Source organism: Trachemys scripta, chromosome 8, assembly GCF_013100865.1.
Source record: "Trachemys scripta elegans isolate TJP31775 chromosome 8, CAS_Tse_1.0, whole genome shotgun sequence".
Lineage (NCBI taxonomy): Eukaryota > Metazoa > Chordata > Testudines > Emydidae > Trachemys > Trachemys scripta.
The window spans coordinates 23836846-23862751 of NC_048305.1; the positions used below are offsets into that span (position 1 = coordinate 23836846).

Sequence of the window (25906 nt, forward strand, 5' to 3'; positions counted from 1 at the left end):
AGCTAAATGCATGTATGCCAGCTATATCATTTAGTGGCTTTAGAAGAAGTAATAATATCACTGAAAGAGAGGCCTGATCTTACTTTCCTTTAGATCTGGCTATATTAACACAATTGTTGAAGAATGTGATCCTTAATGATCCAATCAGTAATACCTATCATTACAACATTAGCAGTGATACATAAACCCTGGTATTTAAAATGGGATAACACCAATCCTGGCAGAAGTAGCATGTTTCCTAATGCTCTGGTTTAAAATCTGAATATAAATAGTTCCATGCAACTCCCCAATAAAGACCAGTATTAAAAAAGAAAACCAGCTTTGAAGGGTGAACATATACATATTAATGGGGGATTCAAGAAACCCTATGATAGGTTGAAAGGCCTTGTCACAGTTAAATCTGTTGGAAAAGGTCAGAAAACAGCCTACTGGAAAATCGTAGATTTTTTTTAAAGTTCTAATGATGCAGAAGCTGCATAATAATCTCTCTGTGAACCACAAAAATAATAAAAGCTGAGGCCATTTCTAACATAATCTCTATCAGCAAGATGCCAGCGCTTTTCCAGATTTCCTAACGGGTCCCTGCTAATTCCATGCCAAAACTAGCAGTGGATTTCTTCCTTTTAATCTCCCCTAATGCCTTATTCGATTATTGTCACTGCTCTCCGACCGTGCACCTTCCCTTCAAACTCTAATTCCCCAACTGAAACAGTCAGACAAGGCTGAACCGCGGCGTGGAAATCAAACCGCGCGCACACACACGCACAAGAGGGTGCAGAACCAGAAGAGGGAGAAAACAAACAACTCCATCCGCACAACTGCACTTTTAGATCATAAACCACCGGGAATTACCAGGAGAGAGAGGAAAAGATGGGCTATGGAACTTGCTCCAGTTGACTAGGCAGAAGGCTATCTGGGAGTCCTGACCGCGGTGCTGAACTATGGCTTTGTTGTTCTCTTGGATGTGCATCACTATCTGGTGAGTAAGCTCTTAAACAATACTAAAGACAATCAAAGACTAAGCAACCCAACTGCCGTGCCCGGAGTCGAGTCAATGGGGGAAAGGGGATGGGTGGCGGAGTGTATGTTTCCTGGTGTGTTTCCCTGACGGCCCTGGCTAAAGAAAAGCAACTGTTGACTTTGCACGGAAGGGGAAGGACTGGCTGGATGATGGCTTTGTTGGTGTGTTAATTGCAGTGTAGACAAGGCGCTGGGGAGCCAGACTGATGAAGGGAAACTGTACTCTGAAAACATCACCCGAATTCTGGATAAGTTGTTGGATGGATATGACAACAGGCTCCGACCTGGATTTGGAGGTAGAGGAAACCCAGTCTCTTTAACTGTAGCGCTCCCCTCCCCTTGTGTCCTATCTGTTGTTGGAAATCGATCTTAGAGAGGAAACAGCTCAATGCCCTGGATTCCTATCCCCTTCTCCTATGGAGAGTCACACCCGTGGAAGGTGTCCTTCCCCCACCCCCTTCAATATAGATGTGTCTCTTCCAAACAGATCCGGGGCGGTCTGCAGAAAGTTTGCATCTGAATTACCCCTTCATAATGGAGTTGTTTACAGGAGAAACAATTCCTGTTGAATTACACAAAACCTTAGCAAGCCAGAAGCAGGAGGTCAAAGTGAAAATTGTTCCCTGCGTACACCCCGTTTGTTTTGTAATGCACTAGGGAACAAGTTTCTCAACAGCAGTTTTGCTGTGCCCCGGGGCCACGCTCATGCACTAGACAAGTTGCTGTGTAGGTATGCGGATTGATGAGTGAAATCCTGTCGATAGCATACATCTCTTTACATCTGACCCTGGCAGTGCTCAGAGCTTGTTTGAATGTCCGCTAGGTGCTGTTACAGAAGTCAAAACGGATATCTATGTGACCAGCTTCGGTCCCGTGTCAGACGTGGAGATGGTAAGACTCATTATAAATTACATACACCAGGGGCTCGGTAACAGTTCCATTTTTTTGACATTCTCGCCACACAAACCGTGGGATCTTTCCAGCATGGGAGCTTCGCTTGTCCCTGGCCCTGGTCTTGTTTTTCAGGATTCATTACGGTGGCATCTGAGTGGACTGTCATTAGAGCAGATTACTAGGGTTTAATCTTCCTGACAATCTCTGTCTCTGAGGGACCGAGCAGAGAGCATTTTACTGTTGGGTCGCATATAGCGAGTTTCACAATTGTGTCAACCTAACGGGCCATGCAATTTCGGCAGCATTTGCAAGGAAATATTGAGAGAAATGTGTTGCAAATAAGTTTGTTTCCCAAGCTAAAGCAACGAGAGCAATTGTTGATTTGCTGAGTGTTGAATGAAAGGAAGGATTGGTTAAAGATGCATAAGCACCATTAAGAAGACTGTAAGCATATGGGCAACAATGCATAGTTTTACAGTAGGGCCGCATGTTAGGAAACAGAGTAATAAAATAAAGACATGAGTAATTCAGGAATACTGCTGAGCTCAACCTTTTCAGTAAAGCAGTCGAAGCTATAAGGCGTGGCACCCGAATACAGGTAGCTGCAGACTCCTATAAAAGTTATTCGTTTACAACAACGTACATAGAAACCAATAGCAAGAGTTTAACGCATCGAAACTAAACCACTTCCCATGCTCCCCAAATAATCATGAAAAATATTTTCATTCTAGAAATGGTGTTCGTTCTCCAGCTATGAGTCACAGTGGCTGTATATTCTCTAACTTGGGCGGTTACTGTTAGGTGTCTATATTTGGGCTTCTGAGTAATTTGTTTAGGTGCTTAAATATGGATTTAGGAGACTAACTTTAGACGCTCCTATTTGAAAAGTTTGACACGAATATTAGAAAAAGTTTTTGTAACCATTAATTTGCAATAGCACTATGAAGTAACTTGACATGCTGTGTAATCACACTATAATGAATATGTATAAGATTTTTGTAGCAAATATGCAAAATAATTTGCATAAGAGATATTGAGGGTGTCTTTTTTTGTTCACTGTCACTAAGTACTGAGAGTTTCTTTTAGCAGTTATAAAGCATATAAAACTAGACAGTTGTATCTCCTTACAACAGCAGTCATTTGAATTAAATTATGTTTTGTGAGAGCAAAATGAACTTTCTTTGTATTCGTATCAAATTATCTGTTCAATGATTAATTTGCAGCTCTTTATTAAAATAGTAAGAAAATAGGATATTTTTCTCAAAGACTGACTTTTTTTTTAGCGACTACTTAATGATAATAGGATTAAAGCGATTAAGTAATGGTGAATGAAATGTGGTTACCACCCGTGTTATGTCCTCCACTGAGTTACATTAGGTCAGTACTTTTGGCCATGACCTATGATTGATTTGTTTTCCTGTAGGAATACACAATGGATGTTTTCTTTCGGCAGACTTGGACTGATGAGAGGTTGAAGTTTAGTGGGCCAACTGAAATTCTTAGATTGAACAATTTAATGGTCAGTAAGATCTGGACACCAGACACCTTTTTTAGAAATGGAAAAAAGTCAATTGCTCATAATATGACAACTCCTAACAAACTTTTCAGAATTATGCAGAATGGAACTATTCTCTATACGATGAGGTAAGATTCTGTTGTGCTGTTTCCTGTTGAACTTGTTTTCTTCTGTTAATGAAGGAACTGAGAACAATTTATTTTAATGTATTTTAGACTGACCATTAATGCTGATTGTCCCATGCGGCTGGTAAACTTCCCTATGGATGGGCATGCTTGTCCATTGAAGTTTGGGAGCTGTAAGTTTTGTAAAAGTTTCAGATTTTTTAATATATATATTCATAAAATGGGGTCTTAGGGCAGTCCTTAATAGGAGTTAACTAACTATAGACCCATATCCCACATCAGAATTTGCTAATGCATACCACTAGGACCAGGACTTTGCATAGTCAGTGGAATCCAGGCTAGTGGATCTCATTGCAAGCTCATGGCTATAAATTGTATTGTTTTTTGTTATTCTGACACAGCCAAGTCTATACTGGTACCTTTTAAACAAATCTGTTGTTTTAGCAGTGAAGAAAGGTTATCATTACATGCCCTCACGTATTAAAGAAACTGGTATATTTTGAATGAAGAACGATGTTGAAATGACCACTTGCAATCAACAGACTTTATGCCCTCAGCTGGAGGGAACCACCCCTCCAATGTGGGCAATAGCAGAGTGAGTGGGATAACTCTCAGGGCCCTGACAGGCTCAGAGACCCACATGTGGCAGATACACCACATCAAGAGGGGGCTTATGTAGAGAGAGGGGGACCCATCATCCCAGGGAGCCATAGTGATAGCTTATGTTTCTTAATAAGGCTCTTTAATGGTAGATGGGTGGTGGTTGTAATCTATGTAGTGCCGGGGGAAAATAAATATAAAGGCCATGGGTACAGGATCACCTTTTATTTATGGAGGGAAACAAGACAAATATTAAGGGAGAACAATGCATTATGAGTTGATAGGGAATTTTAAAATTAGAATAAAAAAGAACCTTACTGTAATTTAAAACCCTCAAGCTGAGGCATGTTGTTAGTCTATGTTATGGGTTCTCAACCTGGACATGAGCACCATCTGCCATTCCTATGTTGCTAAATGGGAGAAAAGGGTCCTGTGGAGATGCTAGCTACATGGGAGCCAGGGTGGAAGAGGAAGGTTGAGAAGGAGAAACTATTATTACTATTTACCCTCATCCTTCCTGTCCCTGCTCCTGTTTGTTATGCTCAGGAGTTGAATCTTAATTATAATTGAATTTTAATTAGATTAGAAAGAGTTTGAAATGGTAGGGACCAAGTCTCCTTGTTTGTACTACACCTACTATAGTGGGGCCATAGTATTTATTTTGGCCATTGGGCATTACTGTAATATAATTAATACTATCGATTCTTTTCTCCATGATACCCCAGATGCCTATCCAAAAAGTGAAATCATTTACACATGGAAAAAGGGACCTCTGTATTCAGTAGAAGTACCACAAGAGTCTTCCAGTCTCCTCCAGTATGATCTTATAGGACAAACAGTGTCTAGTGAAACAATTAAATCTAACACAGGTAAGACATAGCCTCATGTAGAATTGACACATTATAAAACACTCATTGGAAACCAACTAAATTGTTTTCTTTTTATCTCTTAACTGTTTACTCTTCTTCCTCTAACTAAAATTGCTGAAAAGGTTTCGTTTGTTTCCTGCAAAAGATTGATTTTCAACATATTGCTCATAGGTGGGCAAAGTTTAATGTAAATTTCAGGAACACTGCTTTTTCAGTAGCAGAACAACATATCAAAGTAATAACAGATTCACCTTTTCTCTTTATCTCCATTGATTCACTTTAGCGTCTATTGATCAGCTAAACTTTATCATATAGTAGGAGGCCCATTATTCGCCACTGCTTTCCTCAAAACACAGCATATTAATTTAAGACATTCCAAAGTTTACTCCAGTAATGTTTGTTCATATATTGCCAAAATAATGCTGACATACTTGTCTCCTAACAGGTGAATACGTAATAATGACAGTTTATTTCCACTTGCAAAGGAAGATGGGCTACTTCATGATACAGATTTATACTCCCTGCATTATGACAGTCATTCTTTCTCAGGTGTCTTTCTGGATTAATAAGGAATCTGTTCCAGCTAGAACAGTTTTTGGTATGCTGTGTTAAAGTCTCTGCAACAGCTCATGTCATCACTCCATTTATTCATCGCCTTTCATTGCTTGTTTGTTGCAGGTGAATATTCACTTCAGCTGCTCTATTTTCATCTGCAAAGGAAAATAGGCTACTATCTCATTCAGACATATATTCCATGCACCATGACTGTAGTCCTGTCTCAGGTTGTGTTTTGGATCAACAAAGAATCTGTTCCAGCAAGAACTGTGGCTGGTATTAATGTTTTTACCATGAAATTCATTTGTTGTATTGAATCCACTGTATTGAACAGCTACTGTAGTGTGATGGGAATTTGTTTTTAAGTAGAGAAAGAAAAAGCTAATGGATCCCAGGGAACAAAAATAAATAATTGTATTGAAACCAAATAAATAACTTCAAAAAAATCCTACTAGGAACAGAATTCTGTTCTTGGAAAAGTTACATGGTCAGTTTTGACTGTTTCTGCTGTGTGGTATACATAGACATTCCAGGCATACATGTACGGAGAATTTCAGAGTTAAGATCTACCATTCAGATTTGAGAACAGAGGTTTTTCTCTTGATTTGTATTCTGTTAAAACCAATACTTAAATTCAAAGAAAGGTTTACCAATAAAACTAAAGAAAATTATATATATAGTGTTAAATTGGAGAAGTCTATGAAAAGTTATGTTAAAAGAGTGACAAAACGCAAACAAAACCCCCATCACAAGCTCTTTTCTCTGCCTGTCTCTCATGACATTGGGCTGCCTTCTCTCCAATGGCTTGGGTTAAAGGGTGGACTATCAATTGTATATTTTGGATCCTCATCTCTGATTTTTTTTTTTTTTTTTTTTGCTTTTTTAAGTTAGACTCTTCTTCTGTTTACTTCATTCTTAATTTTGGACCTGTACTGTGCCCATCAACATCAAAGACAAAACTTCCACCAACCAAATGGTTGAGAAGGACTGGAGTATAATTAGAGCTGGACAAAAAATTCTCATCAAAAATATTTACAGTGAAAAATGGAGAAAAATTGTAAATTTTAATGCGTTTTTCCCAATATCATTTTTCAACCAGCTCCAGGTATATTATTGTAAATTCCTTGGAACTCAGTCCTGTAGTCTTCGTACAGACCAAACTCCTGTATTTGCCTTTTATACTAAGACTGCAGGATCTACGGTCTTATTTTAAAAAAATTTGGTTGCCCAACTTCAGGGGAGAGGAGGACTGGCTTTTATGGGTCTCACTTAACTGCAATGGAACTATTAATATATGTACAGCTACTCGTGCATTTTAGAGCCACTGGCCACCTTGGGCCCAATTTTTAGAAATGCCAACCACACACAACTTTCATTGACATGAAATAGAGTTGTGCGTGCTTGTTCATTCTTACAATCCCAACTGCACTTGGGCACCCTAAAAAACAAAAATGCGGAACCCAAAATTAGAGGCCACTTTTGAAAATTTGGAAATTAATTTTTATTGTCTTAAGTATTCAGACAGAACTGTAAAGAATAATCAGGTAGTGGGATGAGTTGATATAATAGATTTTAAAGGGTGCTTTATTGCTATTGAAGTGCTGTGTGTATAGAACAAATGTGGGTTGACAATCTGACATCATAATATAACACTCCCAGTACTGTGTAGTTCATGGAACAGTTACAGATGATCGGAAACATATCATGGCATATTTGGAGAAATGTATACTATTCACCTGACAGGCTGAATGGGTGATTTGGAACTGCTCAGTCTATTGGGTAAATAGGTCTTCAGACTAATGTTTTTAAAAATATTTACAAACATCTGAAATGACAGCTCTTATGAGCCATTTCAGACTGAAGAGTAAATACAGAATTAGGAACAGAGGAATATTCTTAGAAAACACAGTAAATGCAAGTGCCATTGCCAGTTTTGCTGAAAATTAGTAACAGCAAGCCTGACACCTTGTACAAAAAATAAACCAACTTCATCAGTCCTTACTCAGGGCATTCAGTCCAATGATTATACTGAAAGTTTCAGCACAGTAAGGACTGAAGGATTTATCCCCATTACAGCCTGAACTTGCAGTCTTTATTCAGAGAAAACTCCCTTGACACCAGAGAGTTTCACCTACAAAATGATTGCAGGCTCAGTTCCTTACTACCTAGAGCAAATTATCGGGCCCAGTGACAAATCAGAGGTTTAAAATGGAAGACCTGACATCCCATTATGAATAACATTGGAAAACACTGATGTTATAATTATTATCTAAGTGAATTTGGCTAGAAAAGTCATCTGAATTTCTCCAAATTAAAGATTTAAAGAGGGGGAAAGGAGAAATTAATGATGGGAGATTAAAGCTAGTTTGCGAAAACCAATTCCAATATTATATAAATGGGGCGACACTGTAAGCAGATTGAATCCCCCAAAAAGGGGTGCAAGACTACAATCTACAAATATAAGGAATGCTATGATCCCAAGATGAAGGAGAAGCAGGGGCCATAAAGATCTGCTTGCTAGAAACTTCTGAAAGAAACAGTGTGGTAGGCAGAACCATCTCAGGTACAGTAATATTCCTTTGTACAGCTATGTACTCAAAAAGGGCAGTGGATTCCCAATATGCATTTCCCTATATATGTATTACTCCCGGCCTGGAGTGGAATAAAGAACATGCGTATTTCTAAGTATGCCTCATTAAGAGTCATATGTAAGTTATCCTTTAGCTCACACCCACTGTGTTCATGGTTTCACCACTTCATCCAGATGCCATGTCTGTCTCAGAGTCCTCACAAAGAGTCCCCTCTATATGAATATTTAGCTAATAGATTCAGGATGGAAAATCTTATGCACGGATAGATATGATCAGCTTTCTCTTGTTTTCGTTTAGTTTTCGTTCACACTGGGAGCCAGAATTTGACCTTTGATCTATCATATTCATTAAAATCTCAGATGTGGAAAGATTCTTAAAGCAAAATTTTATAATGCAAGTAGTGAAATAAAATGAGCTTTACATAGTTATGTTAACTGACTTCTCTTAAATCTTACTGAGAAATATTCAAAATCTATAGCCAAAAATAAACAAATATCAATTGTACAATTTTTTCAACTGTATGTTAGCATTCTGCTAGATAAGGCAGATTTTGTCAGTCCAGAGCATTTCAAGAAAATCACCTTCTAAAATCATTCAGCCCTCACCGATAGGAATCTTCCAGATTCCTAATATCTAAATTCCAGTAGTGATAAGTATTTATACAGACACTGAATCCATCATTACATTACTAAATATTGCTAAATAGCACATGACCATGTTCTAATCTCAGCACATATAATTTTGAAAAGTTCACCTGTGTGCATATGTGAGACATGGACTTTTGACATTGAATTATACCTCAGGCTTATTTATATTTCTGTTATAAAAATATCTGCCAGATTTTGGGGATGGGAGATATTGTTTTTTTTTTAATCTTCTATTTGCATTTTATTAAAAACATGTTAGTTTATGACATTGGAACTGTGGTACTCAACTGCAGATAGTTGACAAGCTGCATCTTGAGAGAGAGTTGCAGAGAGAATCCTAAAATAATCAACTCACATAGTCCAGAAGCTGCAGTGAGGTGTTACATCAGTATGTGATGACACTGCATTCTCATTGCTAAGCATCATTCATAGCATATTGATGATCAATACAACATAACATAACATTTTCTACCTTCCCACCCACCCTTTCCTGATCATTGGGAGGAGAGAGACAGTGTTCTGCAATCTATTTACTTCAATATATGCTACCCTCAAACCCACCTGCCACAGTAGAGAGTGAACATTGATCTTGGAAGCTATCCTGCCACTGGTCTTCATGCAGAACTCCCATGAGTTCTTATGTCCCTTCAATGTAACCCCAAAGTGGGGTGGGTGGAGAAGGATGCTGAAATTACATGTTACTAAACTATAGTATTTTAACCTGGATTATTGCAATAGATAGTGCTCACTAACCCATAGGTAAAATAGGTTTTTGAAATCTGAGTTCTTCCCTTCTTATATGGGAACTGCCTTGTGTGGTCCTCATGTCATTCCTACAACTACCTTGTCTAGAAAGCGCTGCTTCCAGGCATGCTGTTATGTCCATGTTTTAGCATCATTCTAGAAAGAATCCTTACTCACTGGCTAGGTATCTTAACTTTACATTTGTGTACCATTTTAAAATATGGCATACAGTCTAATGTGGCTTATTCACTATGGTTAGATATACAAATATGAACTATTTGAAGCACAAGGAGTACTTTGCAATCTGTTAATCAGCTGATAGGGAGTATAGTAATGAAACAATAGGAAGTATAATCTATATATTTATAACAATTTATAAGCAATATGGATGTAAGCAAAATCCTAATACCTTAATTTTCATTCTGTTATTTTAAAGGGATTACTACAGTTCTAACAATGACCACTTTAAGCATCAGTGCACGCCACTCTTTGCCCAAGGTGTCTTATGCTACTGCCATGGATTGGTTCATAGCTGTGTGCTTTGCCTTTGTCTTCTCTGCACTTATCGAGTTTGCAGCTGTCAACTACTTTACCAATCTTCAGACTCAGAGAGCAATGAGGAAGGCAGCCCGGGCAGCAGCACTAGCAGCAGCACTATCAGCAGCAACTGTACCGGCAGAGGACGAGATTGTCTCGGTAATTGCTCATTTTTCTAATAATAAGCGTCATATAGGAAGAGACAGCCAAAGTAGTGAATGCAAAACAATTGAACAATGTTAAAGTGATCTTAGTCTGGAACAGATTACATAACTGAGTCACATCAATTCAAACGTCAAGGAAGTTGTTGCTCTAACGTCAGAAGGTGAAAGTAGTTCATTTTTAGTTGTTTGTATTAAGTGGAGATATTCTTCAGTCATTCTGATTTATATAAAGCAAAATAATTAAAGAAAAACAACATTAGAGTGTTACACACAAATTCTTCAAGCAAGGCTGTAAATACTGTGGGGAAATTATTTCAGGGAAATAATCACCAGTATGTGGACTATATCATAGTAAGATTGCAGAATTTGCAGGACACTGTTCAAAAAAGAGTGAGAGCGTGCATTGGCTAGATGGTTACAGGATCACTGTAATATACATACCATAAGTGGGTCAACTGAGGGAAGGGGAATTAGCTTTTACATAAACTTGGCATCTGTTACTTGCATAAAGAGCTGTGTTGGTGGAAGCTTTGAGAAAGACACAGAGATACAGTTTTAAAGGAAGAGTGGTAAATATTCAACATGCGATAGACAGAAATGCTTTCTCTTATCAAAAGCAAGATATGTTAAATGGTTGAAAAATGGTTTTAAATATTTTCACTACCAAGTCTCCCTAAGTAATGAGACAGCCCCCATTATCACCAACTTCAGTTTATTTATATGCACAACACTAATCCAAGCTAAATTAATATTATTATCATCTCCGGTTACAGATAGGGAACAGAGGCACATAAAGATTAAGGGACTTGCCCAGGGTGACCCAGAAAGAGGGTAGCACAACTGAACCCAGTTCTCTTGAATACCATTCCACTGCCTTAACCACAAAGCCATCCTTCTTCTACATGTCAAATCTCAAAGTCCCTTGCTAAAACATTTCTATTTAAATATGTTTTAGTGCAGCTAAAACTGTAATAGGTTAGGTGTACCCAAAACCATTTTGAGTAGTAGGGTACATTTACTAACAAAGGTGTAGTTGTACAGCCTGTTGCTGTTGCTGCTCCTCATTGAAATAAAAAACAACATTTTCCTTGACATCAGGGCAGAAGAATTGGGCTCATAAATCTCAGGGCTTGTCTAGAAAAACAGATAGTGTGTGGCAAGCTGGGGTGCAAGTCTACAGTGCACTAGTATGCCATTCCCTAGTGTGCTTTAATATACTCCTGTAAAGCAGAGTAAAGCAAGTGTTCTAGGGAAGTTTTAGTGCACGGTAGCAGGGTGTACACGGACAACTACCATACTGTAGATCAGGGCCGGCTCCAGGGTTTTGGCCACCACAAGCAGTCCCCCCTCCCCCCAAAAGCCGCGATTGTGATCTGTGGTGGCAATTCGGCAGGAGGTCCTTCGCTCCGAGCGGGAGTGAGGGACCATCCACCAAATTGCCGCCGAATAGCTGGACGTGCTGCCCCTCTCCAGAGCAGCCACCCCAAGACCCTGCTTGTCAGGCTGGTGCCTGGAGCCGGCCCTGCTGTAGATTTATACCACAGCTTGCCGCACACTAACTGCATGTCTAGACAGCCCTCAGTGCATTTTAGTAAAGATTTGTTTTAGCACTGGGAAAAAAATATGAGACTCCAGAAAAGATGGACAAAAATAAAGAAAAGCAGATTATTCTCATAACATCTTTTGTCTTTCATAAAAGTTTAAAGAAACTGTATCACACATTACAACTCAGAAAATGACTGCTTTTTTCCTGCCCAGATTGTGTAAAATGAGTTTAAAGAAATCCCCCCCAAAAACTCAAGCAAGACTGACTTGAGCAAAGCTAGTAATGTGTGATAGAGTTTGCAGAAGTTTGCAATAATGGAAAATGAAAAAGTAGATTTTCAATTTTGATGAAACTTGTAAATAAATAAGCGTAAAGTAAATATAGATGTGCACGTCCAATATTTACATTTTTATTATTCTAAGGAAACCTTAATAATAAGTTGCCTCATCAAAACTTACAACAAAAGCAGATAATATATTTGTTAATGTTCAGATAAAGTAATTTTTTTTCAAATGTCATGACATTTGAGAAAGGCTCAGTTGTTATGACTGAATTATTATTATTTGACTGAGGACATTACATACCCTATGGGCTGTATATTGTAACAGCACATTAATGCTACAAAGGTAAAATGCTACAGATCTAAAGACTAGAAGCACTTTAAAAGATTTTAAGTCCTTTTTTTTTTTCAAATATAGGTTTTTCACAGGAAATCACTCAGGCAAATATCAAAATACTAAGTTAAATAGATCACTTGGCATGACATAGCAAAAGAAAATATTAACAAAAAGCACATCCCTATCTTAGAATAAGAACCCTAAACTGGAATGATATTTCGTGTCTGAATCCCTGAATAATGCTCTTCATCGTTTGTTTCATTTAAAGACCCAAATATGTAGAATACTAAAGAAAATATAATATGATCTATAGAGTGTCCATTATATATAAACAATGAAATTAATTCATAGAAGACAGAAGGAGGAGAAAAGAACAATGTGATAATGGTCCATAAAGTCCCGCGTTCTTGGAGAAGGACAAAAATATAATTTTACACAATTTAGAGTCCAAACACAGTAGGCAGAGACATCAAATTATATCCAGTAAAACACTTACTTAAGTACTGCAGTCATTAAAATTCTGAGATCCCAGAAGAAAAAAATTATATTAGAAGATCCAATTCCTCTTCATAGCTAGACAAACTTTTGCCTCATTATTTTTTTTTTTGAAGACACCAATACATACAGTGGAACCTCAATAAGACAAGGTGGCTCAAGGAGGCCTGGCAGGAAAACTTGCCGGATGTAGTTCCTATTTGCTGTTCCCAGAAGTAGCAGTGAGGAGGCCCACCCACAGCACTGGTTGCCAAAGGCATCATAGCCTGATCCTGCAAGGTGCTGAGTGCCCTTTGTGCCTCCCACAAAACAGAGAGTTTAGCAGAACTCTTCCATTTTTAACTCAAGAGTCTCTAGTGACAAGAACATTACATTCATGCTGCAATTGTTCAATCAAACACCAAAATCCAATCAGCACTTTCATTATTCTCAGCCTCTTCATCATTTCTCAAAGTCCTCATATTGGGTTTCAGAAATTTACAATCCAGGGTTTTGGGTAGGATTCTGCTCTCTCTTACAATGAAGTTCGGATTTTGCACCATTCTTATAAGGTGCAGAGCCACTGCCTTTCACAGAGGAGCTCCCTTATTTTCTAGCGCTAGTGCAGATCACAGAGGGGTTTCAGCTTCCCCAAAACTGGGCCCATATTCAGACAGTTTAACTTCACACTGAGCAATTACAGCAAGTGACTTTTTGCAGTTTGCCCTCCTCTGCATAGTCTGCTATGGGATGACTCTGCAACAGATGCTACAAAGCAAAGGACGTGAGAGCCTGGCTGCTGAGGACGTTGCTCCCCATAGCTGCTTTCCCAGTCATGCCAGGGCTTGATTCTAAAAAGCCTGGCAGCTCCCACAGCTACTGAAGGGATTTACATATTCTCCATACCACTGCAGCCCAATCTGAAAACAGGCTAAACGTCTGACCTTGAAGAAATCAATAAAGCAAACAAAGAAGTTTGAAATTCGCACTCTCTAAAGTTTCCCTCTCAAGTGTAGAAGTAAGTACAATCAATACTTCCCTCTTTTTTCACCGTTTTAGCAATAAAAGCCAGCAAGTGAGTAGTAAAATATCTAAGAAACACAGTCTACAAATATTTCTTTAACAGAGCTATTTACAGATAATACATGACATCTAAAACTAGGAAAGAAGCAAAAACCAACCAAACAAACAATATAAGCCCTATACAAAAGTCTCCAAATTTAAAAAGGTTGCAAACAGCAGTGCATAGAACTTCTCCCCAAGCAGAACTTCAGAGTTGGTATCTTCAGAGAGTCAGCAGTCACTGTTTATACCTGTGGAATATTGTTCCACTTCCACCCTGCTGGTTTGGCATAAGGATGTACCTATCTCCTCAGGAATAGGAAAGGGAAAACCAAGGGAAACCACAAGAATTAAGAGTTCGTACGAACTAGAAGAAGGAGATGTAGCAAGCAGTTGCAAAAGTGGCTTCTTTAGGACTGCAGCTGCTTGACTCTGTTAGATTTAAAAGGCTGATCCCCATAAAGGCATGCTGGGAAAAATTCTTGTAAGAAGGCAGCCTGCTTCAAGGGGAGTTAATAGGAACTAAAATGTCATTAAGGAAGGTGTTTTGAGGAAAGGAGTTGTGTGTGTGTTTTGTATACTGCCTCTATATCACTCTCCTATTTGTACAGTCTCTTTTTCCTTTTCTTTCTAGAACCCTGCCCCTTCTGTTTTTTATTCAGTTCCAATGCTTTGGTTCTTTACTCCTTATCTGATTCTAAGTCATATCATTGCTTTCTTTCACAGTTCCTTTATTCTCTGTTTTCTGCAAGGTCTATTTCTTCTTGTTCTAGATCCTTGTATAATATTGTTGTAAGACTTTCTGTCTTTTCTAAGATGTCTTCTGTGTGTCTCAGAATTTTTTTAACCAGGCCCCATGCTATTCTCCCTCAACAATGTTTTAAAGAGGAAAATTTTTCACTAACCCCCCCCACCTTCCTAAGTAGCCACCACGTTCTCTGCTTCACGTGATTAAAAGAAATCCCTTAATGAAAAATCTTCACGTTCTCCTATGCCCTTAGATCTTCTTGTCTCCTTTTCTGTTCAGTTCTATTATTTCTCCAGCAGAGTAAAAAAAAAACTTTCTTCCACTATAATGGTGGGTTTTGTTTTGTTTTTTTGGTGATTGCCAGGGGTTTAGGTTTATCAGTTGGGAGTTTTAGGAGATATGTAGTGAGCAGTGTTTGTGTCAGAAGGAAGAGTGCTATCTGCCTTCTGTCTTTATAGAACTTACTCCTTAGATAGTGAAAGCTGATGGAGAATGTTAAGGTTGGGCTAGTTACTGAAGAGTCCAGGAGCAGAAAATATAAAAGGGTTGTGTCTGTGTTAGACTGGGAATCATTCAGTGCTCCCAATACAATTTCATTAGTGATATTAATGGGGTGAGTTACAGTGTAAATAAGACACCAGAATTTTTGCCATCATGTCCTCTAAGCCTGCCCCAACCAGTCTAAGTGATATGGTAGTGTATATGCTCCTGTCTACACAAACACTTCCATTGGTGGTATAGTAACAATGAGATAGTTGCACCCAAACATTTCATTGTAGCAGACAAGACCAGAGAGAAGATCTAGCATTGATGAAAATTCAAAGAGTCATTTAAAAGCTTTAGTTGCTTGAATAGTTTAAACCCATCAAGTTAAAGTGGATTCAGAATATGTTCAATTTTTTACAATTCCAAATCTAATTTTGTCTACTACAAAAATCATTCAAAATACAGTAGAAGTGTCCCTCTCACCCTTCGGGATAGTTCATTTTGTTCAAATGCCTCTTTTAGTCAAAATCTCTTGCTAATATATTATTACATAATCCTCCACCTCTGTAATCTAAAAATAGAGAAGGCACAAGGCCAAATTCTATTTTGTCATGCTCAGTGGAGTTGCTACAAACTTCCATTAAGTCCTTGGACTCCATTGTTTTCAGTCAGATACAGTGGGCTGAATTCTGCTCTCAGTGAAGTGATACAAACCCAGAGTGACTTCACTGGTTGCCAAGGAGTCACTATGAATTTACCTCAGGTAGCTCAGAGCAGAATTTGGCTCATTGTATTTTGTCAGCTGCAGGTGATCTCTGTGGGAAATACAAAACTATGGGCATTCCACTCCAAAATATGACAGCAACAAGCTGAGAATGCATCTGGACCCTGATGGAAGCCCATTTTTATTCTTACAGTAATTACATTTGTTCCAGCATATCAAAAACAAACTCAGAATCTATAGCATAGGAAAGCAGTGCAGCTTTTAGATTTTATTCCATTTAAAATATGTATTTGTGTTTTAAATATGAATCATATTGTTTCTTCCTCACAGCTCTCTTTATTCAGTAGGCCCAGATCCTGAAAGGGTTGCACGGGTCCCTAGGTGCCTAGAACCCTCTGGATTCTCACTGACTTCAAGAGGGAGCCAGGGTCCCCCAATACACTAGAGGACAGGGACCTAAGTCACTTAGTATGGGTGCTTGTTGTACAGTATCCAAGAGCTTTTGCTGCATGACAGTCAAAGAGCTTAACAGGGATTATTTTCTATACAGCTGGTCAGAATTTTTGATGACATTTTGATAAACAAATGAAATGTGAAAAAAACAACAAATAAAAACCCCTTCCAATTAAATGTTTTTGTGAAAGCATTTTGCTGTTTGTTTTTTCAAACAGCTCTTTTTCCTAAGCCACAAAGGGATATGGCTCCGACAGCAGAGGATTCTTATTCTGTCTTTAAGCAACATTCCTCAAGTGTAGAGGAGCCTGATGGTTTTCCAGTATAAAGGGTTTAGTTCCCTGCGATTACATCAATCAGAATATGTTGGACATGTTTAATGAGTATCCTGATGTGGCTGAAAGGAGAGGGCAAGTAACTGATGATCATTTGGATCCACATGAGTTAAATGTTTCCTAGAGCTACCGAGCTGGGCGATAGGGATGGGAGAGAGAAGAGAGAGTTGAAATCCTACAGAAATATATGTTAAATGTCTTGTATGATCTGAGGGTTTTTCCCCACTAGCATTTAGACATTTTTGCACAGTATTGCAGTCTGATCTCAGTAATCACAGCAGCACATATTAAAATAGGACAAAACAAATGTGATTGCACAGTAAAATGAAGGAATATCATTTCTTTTTGTATGAAAGCTGCAAAAATTGCACAAAATAAGTGGAGAGACTGGCTTCTGCTCACAGTTCCACATGGGCCACTCCAGAATAATTCCATTTAAATTGCTGGGTTGGCACCAGTGTATCTAAGAGCAAAAGTTGGCTTTAAACATTTAACATAAATAACATAAAATAAATATTTTTTTTCAAAGGCCCTGCAGTGTCAATCTGCATTTTGATGTGTCATATCATGGAACTGCATTGAGATAGCAAGATCATAAATCTTTAAAAGAGCTTTTTTTTTTACCTGCTGAGATGTGATGATGGAGTTCTGTGTTTCTTCTGCAGATGTTAATAGCATTAGTAATAGCTGTGGGCCCAGTTGTGCCAATTCCTTAACTGTTTTAGATGTTGGTGATGGACTCAACAGATGTTGGGAGCAATGTAGAACTTTGGAGAGAAGGTTACTAATCGAGGGCCAGACAGTGAACCTCTTATACTGACTGGTAAGCAGTTACTCATAAAGTTGGTCTCATTAACTTCATTGGGATTACTCTTATGAGTAAATACTCACCAGCGTGAGTAAAGGCTCAGTAATCTGGCCCAATTCGGAAGTAGATTTAATATTTTCAATGGTATTTTGGTTTTAAATCTATATCTATGTCACTGGGATCTAAAAGAGTGTCCTTAGAGTCCTTTTGCCATTAGGTCAACAAACAAAAATAAGAACAAAAGCTCTTAATAATTGATAATAATCAATTATTAATTATTGTTATCATCTAAGTTTTGTAGTGTCTAGGGTCCAGATCCTCAAAAGTAGTCAGGCACTAACACCCATAATGAAAGTTAGGCCCTTGAATAATCTTTGAGGATTTAAGGCCACTAGTTAGTGATTTAATTTATATTGTGTAGCACTGGTAGGAATGTCACATATTGATAGGTATATTAATAAGAGGAAAGCGGGAAAAGAGTAGGAGATATGCTTTTTTCTTGTTTAATGCTTGTTCAGGCATATTTGAGCTTTGGCACTAATTTCATTTTCATTCCAGTGTGATGACAGCAAAATTCTATATCCTTAGCCTAGTAAATTACAAAGGAAATAAGAAATTTCACATTTTTCTATCTGAACGTTTAGAGTTTATTGACATTATTTTCTTTTGCCTTCACTGTACTGACAGGAAAAGTACATAATCTTAAATGAGCAAAGGAGACAGCACTAAGAACAAGTACAAATTGTTTTAAAGTTTGTTGATATCTAGGCACATACATAAGATGCTCATTTTAATGCCATGCTACACGCTGCACTGACAGCAAAATCACATATCCACAGTACAAAGGAAGGCAGATTTATAGATAATTTCAAAGCGATTTTTAATTAGGAATATGAAGAGAAAAATATACACACAAAATTAATAGTACACACACAGCATCCCTATAAAAACAGAGAAGGCTAGAATACAGAATTACATACACGCCAAAGCGATATTTGCTCTATCTTTTCTAACTGGAGGAAAGGGCCTGATGCTGCAATTTGCTGAGAGCCTCCTGAGTTGTGCCAAGAAAACCCTAGCAAAGTCAATGAGAACGGAGGGAGATAAGTATCTGGATGGAATAGACTCCCAGCTGCTTTGTGGGCATCCAAAGGGTATAAATTAGTTTAGTTGTATGACCTTAGTTAGTCCTAGACAGCACCTTACTATTCTATGCAGTACAGCACCTCCTGTTTAATTTTGAGTCATCGTGCAAAGGTCCACACGCAAGGGTCAGACTTCAGGCATGGAGCAATTTTTTTCATTGTGCTGCAACATCACAATTCTACGCTGTCAGCAAAGAGGCCACGTAAAGAAGCCAGTTCCTTTTGCAATTTGTCAACTCAACTAACAATGTTCGAGATTTTGTCTTAGGTGCGCTGGACAAGTTTGCTTTATTATATCCCATAAAAGGCAGGGATTAACATAGCTTGCTAGTTGTAATAGTTCATATATTTTCTTTCTGTTTAGTGTTTTGGCAAATTTCATCACTGCATCCTAATCTCAATGCTCTTTGTCAAAGAAAACACTCAAAAGGGAAAATCCAAGTAGAGAAAATTAATGACTACAGCAACTACTCAGAGCTCCCATCCTCACGCACAAACTTTATCAATTTAATTTGAATGAGAGCAACAGGTTGTTGCATCCTCTTGCTGCTGTTCCTTTGGCCAGTGTTTCTGGGTGAGTCTTCATTGGTAGCTGAGAAAAAGTTGTATTATAAATTGGAGAATAATTTACAATGATAGTGTTGGTAAAGACACATTGCAACACAACAGACCAAGTCGTAGGCTTCCATCTGCCCCTTTTGCATTGTTTAAGTAGCAAAGAGGGATCTTTAAATTGGTTTAAGCAGCTATTTGAGGTTTCCCCTCCAGAGAGTTATACCAGCTCTACCTGATGTTCCTCAGTGTATGGGGCATGCTCAAGGAACTGGCCATTAATGGCTGGAGCCATAATGTGTCCTGGCTGCTGGAATAGGCCATTGAGGTGTAACTTAAAGCAATTTGATGCTCCTTTTAATTGCTCCACTTGCCATCCAGCCACTGGCTAGGTCCAGGGTTGAGAGCCTAAAACTATCTTGTCTCTCTCCTTTCATGTCTTCTGCTGAGCACAGCTCAATGGGACCCAAGAATTGGGACTAATTAATATATTCCACCTTGAATCTGTGATCAAGGATTCTGTGACTGCAATGCTAAATGAAAATATACAGGTGGGCCCTTGAAAGTAAGGGAGAAGTTAAAATAAAAGGAATCTCCTGTATCTTGTGGTGGCAAAACCTCCCCAAATTTATCATCATCTGATGTGAAGAGCGTGTTCCTTCATAGCATGGTAGGGACAGGAGTGCTGGAACAATTTATATAGTGGGAGTGCTGAGAGCCATTGAATCAAACTATAAACCTTGTATATGATGGAAACCACTTCAAGCCAGGGGGATGCAGCAGCATCCCTGCCCCTCCCCCCCCCTTCGTTCCCCTAGTTCCAGCATCTATGGGTAGGGATGTTTATTTCTTAAAATTTGTGCTATACTAAATAAAGAACTGCCCACACCATGCTCTGGGAATACTTCACTCTTAAAAATATGTCCCCCAGTAAACAACCTCCGACAAGTACCTGCAGATAAGCCACCCTTCCAGCAACGTAAATATAACAAAGATTTAATAAACCCACTGAAAAAATTACCACCTCAGCTCCCCTCAACCAACTCCCTATACAAAGGGATTTGCTATCTTTGCAATAACAGTGGAACAATAGAAAGAATGTTAATGTACCTTCTGCCAAAGCATCATCAGCAAACAGTGGGCCTATTTTTCTTTTCACTATGGATGTCTACACAGCCTGGGGGAGCGAGCTTCCCAGCCCGGGTTGACAGACTTGGGCTAGCAGGGCTTGGCTAGTGGTCTAGAAACAGCGCTTTGAAGTTGCAGCTTGGGCTGGAACTTGGGCTCTGAAGCCTAGGAATGGGGATGGGCTTCAGAGCCCAAGCTCCAGCCTGAGCAGCAACTTCAAAGCAGTGTCTACACAGTTATTTTTAGAACACTAGTGTGAACCCCGCTAGGCTATGTCTGTTTACCTGGGCTGTGTAGATATACCCGTTTCGACCAGCTATACACTATGGTACCTCCTTGACTTCAGTGTACTGAATCCTGTGTAATTAAAGGCAGAATTTGGTCCGATCTATATATGTCAGAATGCTGTTAATTGACAAGTGATATGATGAAATAACAAACACTTAAAAAAAAAATTCTGCTCATTTTCCTGCACTGTGGAGAGACCAAGCCCTCTTGTACTAAAGCTAAAGACAAACCACATTGTGTGTCTAGCAACATTCCAGTTTCGAAAGCAGGACACAAAAGCAGAATGGGATAGTGACTCTGAGCGAAAGTAATGGCTCAGGCTCAAACAGCCAGTCTGTTTAGAGAGAAGGATTATTATGATTAGTGCCAGTGCACATGGATAACCCTCTTTCTGTTTCTGTGACACATCTGTGGATGATCCCCCCTTCAAACCTGTTTGCTGCTTGCAGTGTAACTGGAAAATACAAAAATCAAACATCTGTGTTCCAGATAGACATAGCCCCACAGTATGTATGCCACTTATAATCCATCTGCAAAATATGTTACTCTTCAGTTACTTGACATAGTGTGGGCAGGGGGCTTGGGATTCAGGAAAGAAATGGCTGGGGGAGGGGTAGAAACAGAGAGTGAGAGAGAGAGAAAGCATTATCTGTTGTGCAAATAGAAGCTTATTTTTCTCCACTGCCTTCTGTTTATGTCTTCTTAGACCAAATTCTGCAGGTGGATACACATATACAACTTCAATTGATTTCAATGGGAAATCAGCATGTGCATTCATGAGCAGAATCTGGCCTCTTGTGAGAAGTGTGTTGTTCTCTTTCATATAGCAGTGATACCAAATACTAAGAAGATAATACTTTTACATCCCTTTTGTTTACCAAACATAAGACATATTGTCAATACCAGGTTATCTGGTTATCCGTAAGTGCATGATATTAACTATAGATTTCCATAGAATAGAATAACTGTTTCAACACTGTGACGTTGCACTCTATATGATTTTATAAAAATATGCTAATGTAACTGGAATATGCTTCATGCAAAAGATCTCTTGTAAGGTATCATTACAAAGCTTATGATCTACTGAGTATGATCATCCTATTTGTATAAATGTACCACTCTTGTATCTGAAACTAGAAATATGAACTATAACTGATTATGCAATTATGCAAAGTGTGGGCCATTAATGGTTTGGAATCTTAATGGCTCCCATTAACCAGGACAGTTGACTGCAGATGTCTCTGTTTTACCTGTAAGTCTTCCTGTATAGGTGTGTGATGGCAAGTGGGTAATGAAGTCTTACAGTGACATGTGATCATGTCACCTGAACTGGAATCCATCTTTAACCTACTGCTTTTCCATTGAGAAGGGATGGGTGGGGGGAGGGGGCGGGAACCCAGAGGGACAAAGGATTCCCGCCTTATGCAAAAGATACATAAATGGGTGGAACAGAACAAAGAGGAGGAAGCCATCATGAGGAATCCCCTAGCTACAACCTGAGCTGGAACAAGGGCTGTACCAGGGGAAAGGATTGTGCCCAGACTAGGAAGGCATCCAGTCTGTTAAAGAGACTTATTGAAACATCTCTCAGGGTGAGATTTTATCAGTTTGATTAGACATGGACTTGCGTGTTTTATTTTATTTTACTTGGTAATTCACTTTGTTCTGTCTGTTACTATTTAAAACCACTTAAAGCCTACTTTCTGTATTTAATAAAATCACTTTTTACTTATTAATTAACCCAGAGTATGCATTAATACTTGGGGGGGGGGGGGAAACAGCTGTGCATATCTCTCTATCAGTGTTATAGAGGGTGAACAATTTAGGAGTTTACCTTGTATAAGCTTTATACAGGGTAAAACAAATTTATTTAGGGTTTGAACCCCATTGGGAGTTGGGCATCTGAGTGTTAAAGGCAAGAACACTTCTGTAAGCTACTTTCAGTTAAGTCTGCAGCTTTGGGACAAGTAATTCAGACCCTGGGTTTTTGTTGGAGCAGACGGCCGTGTCTGGCTCAGGAAGACAGTGTGCTGGGGTCCCAAGCTGGCAGGAAAGGCAGGGGCAGTAGTAGTCTTGGCACATCAGTTGGCAGTTCCCAAGGGGGTTTCTGTGATCCAACCCGTCACAAACACATGTTCATCTCTTTATATGCTAAAGGCCCAATTCTGCAGCTTCTGCATTGAAATGAAATCCAATGCATGGAGCAGCTGAAGAATCAAGCCATAAAACTTTTACAATAAGACACTGGGATGTTCTTAAATGAATGATTGTCATAAAAATCAATGTCCAAATAATGAATTTTGCAGAGTTTTGTAACCAAAACTAGACATCCAACAGCATTTTACCGTGCTATACAATTCAAATATAAAAACATAGAAATGGCCATATTGGGTCAGACAATGGTCCATCTAGCCCAGTATTCTGACTTCCAACAGTGGCCGGTGCCATATACTTCAGAGGGAATGAACAGAACAGGGCAAGTGTTGTCCAGTCTCAGCTTCTGGCAGTTAGAAGACACCCAGATTATGGGGTTGCGTCCCAAACCATCTTGGCTAATAGCCATTGATGGACCTATCCTCCATAAACTTAGCTAATTCATTTTTTAACCCAGATATACTTTTGGCCTTCACAACATCCCCTGCCAAAGCTGACTGTGTGTTGATTGTGCATTGTGTGAAGAAGTAATATCCCAACTCTATTTTACAATACAAGTATTCTTGTTAATCTAATGATATTTAAATTGCTGAAGACTTCAGTCATCGGTTCCAGTCATTCAGTTTCTGCAGAGGATGATTGAAAAAGCTCTTTAGGTTTTCACTAATTCACATCTACAGAGATTATACCCAATTTAAGTGCCAAAATTTTTATCCATAACCCTGAAACATAGGTTCTTGGGATACCTTCCTTCCTCAGATTCTGTAAGCCTCAAGCCTAGCTATGATGATAGTAGACAGAACTGAGCAGAATCAGTGAATCCACTGGATTGTTAACTCTTTGGGGTAAGGGCTGTCATTTGTTCTGTGTTTCTACAGCAACCAGCACAATAGGATTCTGTCTATGACTGAGGCTCTTACATGCTACGGTAATATAAATAATAAATAACAGGCTCACATGGTAGAAAAACTTCAGTGGCAGGAATCGAGAGAGAATGAAGATAGAACTGAGCATAAATACCTCCCTGGTGGTTAAGGAGCCCCAGGAGAGTTCATCCATGCTTAATAAGCACAGTCAACCTGTTTTCAGTCTTTCTGAATCAAGCAGGATAGGAAAACATTTGACAATTAACTGGGCATTCTCTGGATCCTTTATAGGTAAGGCAAACACAGAATGCATCAGTGGATCTGGCTGAATTTTATGGATTTCATGGCCTGGTTGAGTTCTGAGAGGGGTAGTTTGGCAAGGGGAACAATGGAGGAACAGATGTTGATGTCAGTGATCAGTGATGGTCAGTGCTATTCTGCAAAGCATGAAAAACAGCAGGGTTTCATTTTTATTAAACATAGATTATGCTATAAAAAAGTGGCAGAAAAATCCTAGTTGGAGAAAATGTCTGTCCTCAGCTATCTGTATGCAACATCTGTTGGAGTCAAAGGGATTTGTGTGTACATATCTGAGAGTAGAATTTGGCCCTATAAGTTGAGGCACTGACGTAGAAGAGAAGCATGGGATTTATGTCTACTGAATCTCTTTTCTTCTGTGTTCTCTCATCTGTCTTTTCTCTCTGGTTTTTCTTCTGATCTATTGTCTTTCCCTCCCTCCTCCAACCCACATATATAATAATGGTAACACAACATTATTTGTAGAACACTTTTTCTTCGATCATCTTATATCAAAGCTCTGAGCCAAATATTGCCTCAGATATCTGCATGCATCTTTCATGTTGTGAGAGTGGTGCACATATATGCACCAGAAAACTGACTCTGGCCATTAGCATGTCTATATGTATAGTTCTGTGTGTACTTTAAACTGTGCATAGAGGAATACAAAAAAAAAAAAAAAACAAAAAACAAAAAACAAAACAAACAAAAAACCTTCAGAAAGCCAAGCAGAAAGGCAGAGGGAAGCCTAATTTCAATATGTTGAAAGAAATTGCAAACATGTGTCTCAAATCTCACAGCTGAGAATCTGGTAATGTTTTCTCCCTACAGCATTCTGATTCCAATTGTAACCTGAAGAAGCGAATGAACTCCACAACCTCTCAGATGGACCAGTCCCCTGAAGCCAGCATAATGTCCAATAGTGCATCTCAAGGTCAACCGACATCTATTCCCCCGCCAGCCCCACCACTGCCACCACCACCACCACCAGCAATTGGAGGCACTAGTAAAATAGACCAGTATTCCCGGATCCTCTTTCCAGTGGCATTTGCAGGATTCAACCTGGTATATTGGGTTGTTTACCTTTCAAAAGACACTATGGAAGTGAGTACAAGTGTTTAATTGTGTTCAACTGTTACAGAATGGAAGTATGCTTTAGGGGGCCAGCATTTTTTTTTAAATCAGCCTTGGAACTTCAGTTACTCAGTTCTTTGCAGCATGGAAATTTGTGATAATATACATTAGCAGCCAGTGAGAAAGGAGTATTGAAGACAAGGAAGTAATGCTATTCATAGGGGAGAAATTAAAAACTTTTCTTTCTACATTGGGCAGGTTGGGGGCAGTTGTCTAAGACTGTGTATATGACAGTATTCCTAGCAAATTTTATTTCTTTCATCACTTAATCTTGTTAGGTGTGACAAGGAATGGTATAGTATTTGTTGAAGAAGTGAAATGAAGGCGATAAGAACCCTGATATCTCCTATGATTGCCTTAAGATGATGAGTTTATTTTGCATGGTCTCTTAAAAGAAAGAAAAATTTAAGATGTATTCTAAACATTAAACAGTAGGAAAAAATTGGCTGCACTTGGATTGTACACTCTCTAAATACTGCTCCATCATCATTCTATATATGCACCAGGGTTTTATTTATATATATATTTATATATAAATGCATCTTTTTACCTCAATAAAGTTTGAATACACACACGCCATCCCCCTTTGCATAACTCTGTTTAAAAGATTTAGTCTTATTTGCATTAAACAGCACAATGTCCTGTCCTTAGTATTCCCAGCCTCATTCCTAGGTGGTGTGAAAAAGATGCATATGATGCAAATTGAATGCTCCTGGGATAATCTGTCAATGATTAGCTTATCATTTCCAGGCAGTCATTAAAACGCTAAATCTTTCTTCTAATAGCTTAAATTCTCCTTTGAACTTATCATCTTTCGCCTAAATACA

General features: G+C 38.8%; 1 protein-coding gene across 1 annotated transcript; it reads left to right on the forward strand.

Moving 5' to 3' along the window:
• Window positions 1–612: 612 nt before the first annotated feature.
• Window positions 613–25067, forward strand: GABRA6 (gamma-aminobutyric acid type A receptor subunit alpha6). Its single transcript, XM_034780398.1, has 9 exons — window positions 613–979; window positions 1198–1316; window positions 1844–1911; window positions 3338–3558; window positions 3646–3728; window positions 4881–5024; window positions 5470–5622; window positions 9998–10257; window positions 24777–25067. The coding sequence occupies exons 1-9, from the start codon at window positions 942–944 to the stop codon at window positions 25065–25067; spliced, it is 1377 nt and encodes a 458-aa protein (XP_034636289.1). The 5' UTR covers window positions 613–941.
• Window positions 25068–25906: the final 839 nt, after the last annotated feature.